Source organism: Elephantulus edwardii, unplaced genomic scaffold, assembly GCF_000299155.1.
Source record: "Elephantulus edwardii isolate Elephantulus edwardi_28Jun2011 unplaced genomic scaffold, EleEdw1.0 scaffold00157, whole genome shotgun sequence".
Classification (NCBI taxonomy): Eukaryota; Metazoa; Chordata; class Mammalia; order Macroscelidea; family Macroscelididae; genus Elephantulus; species Elephantulus edwardii.
Genome location: NW_006399907.1, coordinates 3,079,546 through 3,087,068, shown reverse-complemented (window position 1 = coordinate 3,087,068; position 7,523 = coordinate 3,079,546). Strand labels below are relative to the sequence as shown.

The 7,523-nt window shown below is 40.9% G+C and overlaps 1 protein-coding gene across 1 annotated transcript in view; it reads right to left on the bottom strand.

The window, feature by feature from the left end:
* The window catches only part of MRPS35 (mitochondrial ribosomal protein S35), a 56,709-nt gene extending 52,754 nt beyond the window's left edge, over positions 1 to 3,955 (bottom strand). The window contains exon 1 of the mRNA XM_006895092.1: positions 3,844 to 3,955. Within this exon, the coding sequence (XP_006895154.1) occupies positions 3,844 to 3,955 (112 nt within the window). The remainder of the gene's footprint in view (positions 1 to 3,843) is intronic.
* Between the last annotated feature and the right edge of the window lie 3,568 nt (positions 3,956 to 7,523).

Genomic DNA, 7,523 nt, shown 5'->3' with positions numbered 1-7,523 from the left:
CGGTTTAACCCTTTCCAGGACAAATCTGTTTGTTTTCCTAGCAGTCCATGGTATTCTCAATACTCTTCTCCAGCACCACAGCTCAAAGGCATATACCATATAAATTATGATATGGTGTTTATTGTTGTGTGCTGTTGAAAAGGAATTGACTCATAGCTGGCCCGCCCCTGGTTTTTAGAGGCTGTAAAGAGCACGGGGGAGACTGTCCATCTTTATCCCACTGAGCAGCTAGTGGATTTGAACAGCCAGCCCTTGAGTTGGCAGCACAACTCTTACCAGTAAGCCACCAGAGCTCCCTATATACGGTATAGAGAAATAAATGCAAGATTACAGCAGACTTCACATTAAAAATAACAACACAAGTGATAGCATGCCACAGCTTTAAAATACCAAAAACAATCAAGAACAATTTTAAAAATTCTCTCACCTTAAGATGCTATATCCAGCAAAAGTATCTTTTAAAACTGAGGTGACTTTCATTTCTTAAGAAGCAGCCCTGCTAGTAAAGTGCATTATCTGTCGTGCTGTTAACCTACAGATCACAGTTTTAAATCACTAGGCACACCAAGAGGGAAATATGGCCCATCTCCTCCCATAATGATTTACAGTCTTGGAAATCCAATAGTGAGTTACAACAAGTGATAACTCAATGGCAGTGGGGTTTTGAGTTTCGGATTACTCAACTGTAAGAGCCCTAGTGGCATAGATGCTAAGCACTTCACTGTTGATGAAAAGGCCAACAGTTCAAACTCACCAGCTGTTTTGTATGAGAAACAGGTGATAGTCTGCTTTAAAAAATTATCTTATGGGGTAGTTCAATTCTGTCCTATAGGGGTGCTATGAATTGGAATAAACTCAATGCCAATGGGTTTTGTTTCTGTCTTTTTGTCTTATTTTTGGGTTTTGGGGTATTTTTTTAGAAAAAGTAGACCAGATAAAGAACAGGGAGGAGTCTAGTGGACATGATATATTTATAAACAGAGACATGCTACATAGTGTGAGGTGCTGTAAACCTCTTACCTCTGAATTGTTGGGTTTGTTGTTTATTTATTAGGGTAGATTTTTTTTTTAGACAACAAAAGCTGAAAGAATTCTTCTCCTGTGGATCTATACTACAAGAAATGTTAAAGTCCCTTAGAAAGAAGGGAACTGATACCGGTTAAGATACGGATGTGTACAAAAAAATGTTGTAGCCACTTTCGTATCAGATTTCAGAGCAAAACAGGTCCTTTCATGAAAAGGTTTTAATCCATCAAGAGAGCAAAAGAATCTTAAATGTTTAAGCAATAAAAGAGCTCTAAAATGACACAAAACCTGGTAAGGGTTGCAGGGGGGGAAAGATAAATACAAATTACAATAATTACATTATAGCATGTCCCTGTTCAAAACTCTATGCCATCTCAAGCTTTTAAAAATCTAAGCACATGCTGAAAAAAGTCAAGGACTGGAGTCTTCAATATGGATTGAAGCTTAACATCAGGAAGACAAAGAGTCTCACCACTGGACCAATTGGCAGCACCATATTGGAGAAGAGATTGAGGCTGTTAGCAATTGCGGCTTGCTCGGTTCCTCAATCAACACTCTTAATACCAGCAGTCAGGAAATCAAAAGACTAATTGCACTGGGAAAATCTGCTGTCAGTGACCTCTCCAGAGTACTGTAGAGAAATCATGTCAGTCTAGATACAAAGGTGCACCTAATCCAGGCCATGTCTTCTCAATTACTTGTTATGCCTCAGAGAGTTGGGCAGTGACTAAGGATGACAGAAGAAGAATAGATGCCTTCGAGTTGTGGTGCTGGAGAACATCCTTGAACATACCATGGACTGCCAAGAAAACAAATAGGTCTGTAAACCAAGTCTCTCCTTGGAGGCTAGGATTTTGAAGCTCCGCCTCACTTACTTTGGGCACATGGCCAGGACAAATTGGTCCTCGGAGAAGGACATCATCCTCAGAAGGGTGGAAGGGCAGCGCAGAGGGAGACCCAGGATGAGATGGATTGATACAGTAACTGGGGCAATGGGGGTTGGTGTGTCGGAATTAGTGAGACTGGCTCAGGACAGGGAAGGGTTCAGAGCTGCTGTACACAGGGTCATTCATTATACATCGCTGGTGACTCAATGGCACATAACAACAATAACATACTATGACAGGTTTGGAAGCAGAAGTGGCATCCATTTCCTAAATAACATGCTTCTGGAAACTATGAACTTTGATAAATGTTGAGCGTTGTAGAGGCGCTTCAGGCCTTTTGTTCATAGGGTCGCTGAGTCGTGCTCAACTTGAAGGCAAGCAACAACAACAAGAAGCAGCCAAAAATAAAAACAATATACCTTAAAGCAATCATTTATCTCTCTGAAGGCTCACCCTATCACTTTCCCTTCTGCTCACTTAGTTCTGATGCAAGAGCCATCTTTGTGTTCTTTGATCACATTCCTAAGCCTATTCTTACCCTGCACTTGCAGTTCCCTCTGCCATACTAGGAAGCTCTGGTAGTAATGAATCGCACAGCTAATGTAAAGACGCACAGTTTAAATCTGCCAGCTGCTCAGCAGGAGAAAGACGGGGAATCTCCTGCCATAGGATTTACTGCCTCTGAAAACCTGCTGGAAGGTCAGCTATTGGTCAGTTTAAACTGATACACAACAACATGCCACAATGCTCTTCTCTCCAGATAGCTGCATGGCTGCGATCTTCTCAAATGCCAACTTCTGTGAGACATCTTTCCTGATGTCTCTATTTTCTCTTACCCTACAGCCATCACTTCAATAATCCACTGATCTCAGTACTTTACTTTTCTCCTTCACGGCATTTTTAACAATATTTTATTCATTTATTTGTTTACAATGTGATATTCCGTAAAGAATAATGAGATGAGGGATCTTGTTGTTTCTCTTGTGTTTAGAACGCTGTCAAGCACATAGAATTTCGTATTCGTAAAAAAGTTTTAAAACTATGAAGAGCCATGTTTGACCCTCTAAAGAACTTATCATTTATCTCAACACAACAGGGAAACTTTCATGTTTTGAACAAGGAAGTGAGTGGCAGATAAAAATTTGCTTTTCAAACACTTTGCTCTGGTTATGAGAATGTAATGCAGACAAGCAAGAATGTCAGAGAAACTAAGTAAGGCAAAGACTGTAAAAGCAAGAGATGGTGGTCGAACATGGACGTTTAGTAATATGCAAAGAGTAGACTGAAGTTATTACATACAGTGGCACAGATAGGTTTCGGTGCATCAGTGGACGTGCCTCCTCTTGGCAGAGCCTTTCTTGACTTGCCCATTTCTCCTTAACGTTCCTGTCATTCTACTCATTCTTGTGTTACAGTTCTTCTCACGCTCGGTGATAATTCCCGTTTACAAAAATGCCTTTTCCACTAGACTCCTCCGAGCATAATCTCTACTGAATGAAGGTCACCGCTCGTGGAAGTATCAATAAGCCTGGAATTCACTGCTACAATTCATTCTAGGATAGTTGCATCCAGTTATCGTCGGGGGAAAGCAGCGGCTGACACTGCTCTCCAAATATGACCAAGAACCAGTAGGTGGAAAGAAACCCAGTGCCAGTGGCGGTGAGAGGGGCACCAGGAAGTCCAGGCTATGGGCTAGGGAGAGAGGAACCTCCGTGCATCAGCAAGAATCAGACCAGAGACCATCAGCTAGGAAACGGTAATACACATGCAAAGCACAAACTCAAACTGCAGCTTCACACTAGACATGCAGGTAACAAGTGGGATGGATGTTCCACCCGGCGGCTCTGCCTCTGCCAAGAAAGTGCCATGAGTCTTGTAAATCATCCGCTCACCTATTCCATAGTACACAGGCCATGAAGGAGATACTTACGCGGTCGTGCCCTCGGTGTTAGAGCGGCGGAAGATACAGCTGTAGAGAGGCCTCGAAGGGCCCAGACCCCAGGCTGCAAAGCCTTCCACACCTGGAGCCCGGCCACCGCCATATCTGGTAGGACGGCAAGCCGGAGGTGACAAGCGTGCTACAGCCTCGGGAGGCGGGTCTATGGCCTTTCTGCGCAGGCGCGCGCCACCTTGCCCCGCCCCAGCAGGGCGGGGGAATATGAAACAACAGCCCCTGAAAGTTGAACAAGCCTGCAAGTTGTCAAGGAGGTCAGACGGCAAGTACAAAAAAGGTAACGAAATGAAATTAAAACATTTTCTTTTTAAATTTTCTACTAGTTTATTTACAAAATTCAAATGCAGTGTTTTCAAGAAAAAATTCTTTCCATTTCCCTCACCCCCACCACCCATCAAATTGTCCAACCCCATGATTAATCCCTCTCCTCCTGCACATCCTCATCCCTCTGCTTCCAACCTCTCCCACCTCTCTTGGATCCTTATACTTATTCTACAATAATGGTTTTATACAATATTTATCCTTGTAGTTCACTCAGCATAATGCTCTCCAATCCCTCCCAAGTTAGGTAATTACAAAATCATTGCTCCTGCGTGCTGCATAAGTATTCCATTGTGTGAATGTACCATAACTTCTAAATCCATTCGTTTGTGATTGAACATTTGGGGTGTTTTTATGTTCTTGGGATGGTGAATAATGCTGCTGTGAACATTGGTGTACAAATTTAGTTTGTGCCACAGTTCTCATTTTCTTAGGGTCTATTTCAAGCACTGACAAAGCTGGGTCATGTGGAATTTCTATGTTCAGCTTGCTTGGCTCCACAATCAACACTTTTGACACCAGCCATCAGGATATCAAAAGACATATTGTACTAGGATAACGTGCTATCAGGAACATCTCCAGAGTAATGAGAAGCAATGATGTCAGTCTAGAGACTAAGGTGCACCTGATCCAGGTCATGATCTTTGCAAATACTTGCTAAGCGTCAGAGAGCTGGACAATAACTAAGAATGACAGGAGAGGAATTGGTGTCTTTAAGTTGTGGTGCCTAGTTTTGGCAGCTGATTCTGAGCTTCTCCAATGATTCCTTCCACAGATGTAGTCAATCTGTAGTGAGCCCATCAGGAAGATCCATGTGTAAAGTCACATCTTGATTGCGTGTTCGGTCAATTTGAGACTGCAAGATTTTGTAAAAATGTTCAATTTCTTCCTCTTTGGCTCTTGATTTAGGAACATTTGAATAAGAGTCAAAATAACAGGTTTTCCTTGTATGCATATAGATAATATCCTATCTCTCATGACATTGTATTTCAGAATAAAACTTGAAATTGACTTTTTTACTATGAATGCAAAACCGTTCTTCTTCTGTTTTTCATTCCAAAATAGTATACTATGTATTTATCTGATTCAAAGTGGCCAAAGCTAGTCCTTCTCATCTCACTAATGCCTAGAATGTCAATAATGTTCAAGTGCTTCATTTCACTTTTCACAATTTCTAGTTTTCCAGCATTCAAGCTACATATATTTAATATTTAGATAAGTAAAGGATTTTTAAAAAATCAGGAAGTGCCATACGAGTAGGAGCCAATGGTAATGAAGGAGGAAGTTGAAGTTGCATAGAAGGCATTGGCAAAAAATAAGTCCCTAGAAAGTGATGGAATACCAACTGATTTGTTTCAGTTAACACATGCAGCCCTGGATGCACTCATCATTCAACACCAGGTTATTTGAAGGATAGGTGTCTGGCTGACAGAATGGAAGAGATCCATATATATATATATATAGCCATTCCCCAAAAATCCAACAGAATGAATGTGGAAACTATCAAACAGTTATCATTAATATCACATGCAAGTAAAATACTGCTGAAGATCATTCAAAACCAGCTGGAACAGTACATAGATTGGGAACTTCCAGAAGTTCTAACAGGATTTAGAAGAGGTTGTGACACCAGGGATATCATTGCAGATGTCAAATGGACCTGGCTCCAAGTAAAGAATACCAGAAGAATGTCTATTTTATGCTTTATTGACTATGCAAAGGCATTTTATTGTGTAGATATTAACAAGTTACTGCTAATTGAGGAAAATTGGAATCCCAGAGCACTTAATTGTGCTCATGAGAAACCTATACTTAGACTAAACAGGAGGCTGTTGTTCGAACAGAAAAGCGTGTGTCAGGTTGTATTCTTCTCCATATCTATTCAGTCTACATGCTGAGCAGATTATTTGAGAAGCTAGACTCTATAAAGAAGAATGTGTCATCAAGATCGAAGGGAGACTCATCAATAACCTGTGTTATGCAGATGATACAACCTTGCTTGCTGAAAGTTAGGAGGACTTGAAGCACCTCTTGCAGAAGATCAAGGAATACAACTTTCAATATAGACTGCATCTCAATGTCAAGAAAACAAAGATTCTTACCACTGGACCGATAGTCAACATCATGATAGATGAAGAAAAGATTGAAACTGTCAATAATTTCATCTTACTGGATCTACAGTCAACACCGTTGGTACCAGCACTCAGGAAATCAAGAGACATATTGCACTGGGAAAGTTTGCAGTTAGGGACCTCTCCAAAGTATTGAATAGTAATGATGTCAGTTTGAGGACTAAGGTCCATCTGATTCAGTCCATGATCTTTTTTGATAACTTGCTGTGCATCTGAGAGCTGAACAGTGAATAAGGATGACAGAATAAGAATTTATGTCTTTGAACTGTGGTGTTTTAAAAGAGTACTGAACATCCCATGGACTGGCAAAAGAACAGACAAATATGTCTTGAAGAAAGTGCAGCCTGAGTGCTCCTTGGAGGCAAAAATGATAAAGCTTTGACCCACATACTTTGGGCATGTTGTTAGGAAGGGCTGTTCCTTGGAGAAGGACAAGATGCTTGGAAAGGCAGAGGGTCAGTGATGGAGAGGAAGACCCTGAACCAGATGGATTGACACAGTGCCTTCTCAGAATGAATAAGTTCAGTGATCATTTGTTTCCGCTGCTTTAGTTAGTTTTGGGCTTTCTCATCCAAATATATCCTTCATGTGGGCAGCAGTCACTTAGGCAGCCAGGGCCATGGCTGATCATTCACAGTCAATCATTGGGTCTTTCTTCGGAGGTGCCTCTGTGTGGGCTCCAACCTTTAGCCTTTCTGTTAGCGATCGCATACATTTACCATTTCCCAACCCAGTGACTCCATACATAAAATGTAGAGAACTGCTTAGACTACAGTCCTTTTAAACAGTTGAATCTCCTTAAAAGATTTATTAGGGCTCCTTCCTCTGAGATTCCAATTAATCAGTCTAGAATATATTGGGCATTTTTTTTAAGTTGCCCAAATATGTCAGAGGATGGATTGTGTTAGCATGGAATGATAACCACACAAATGGTTTCAATATTAAACAGCAAATTTTGAAGTGTTTTTGGGTTGTATGTTCTACTTTGTATATTTTTACATGCAGTCTATGTTCTGGAAGGTTAAACAGCAAACTCAAAGGAGTGGGCATGGAGGCGAGGAGATGTGTCTGTGGAAGACATCACTGTCTACACGCCTCTACTTAAATTTTTACACCAATGAAGAGTTTTAAAAATTTAACAAGAATGCAGTAAGTTTGCAATCAGCAAAAGCATCATACTTAAATTTTTAATTTGTTGTTGTT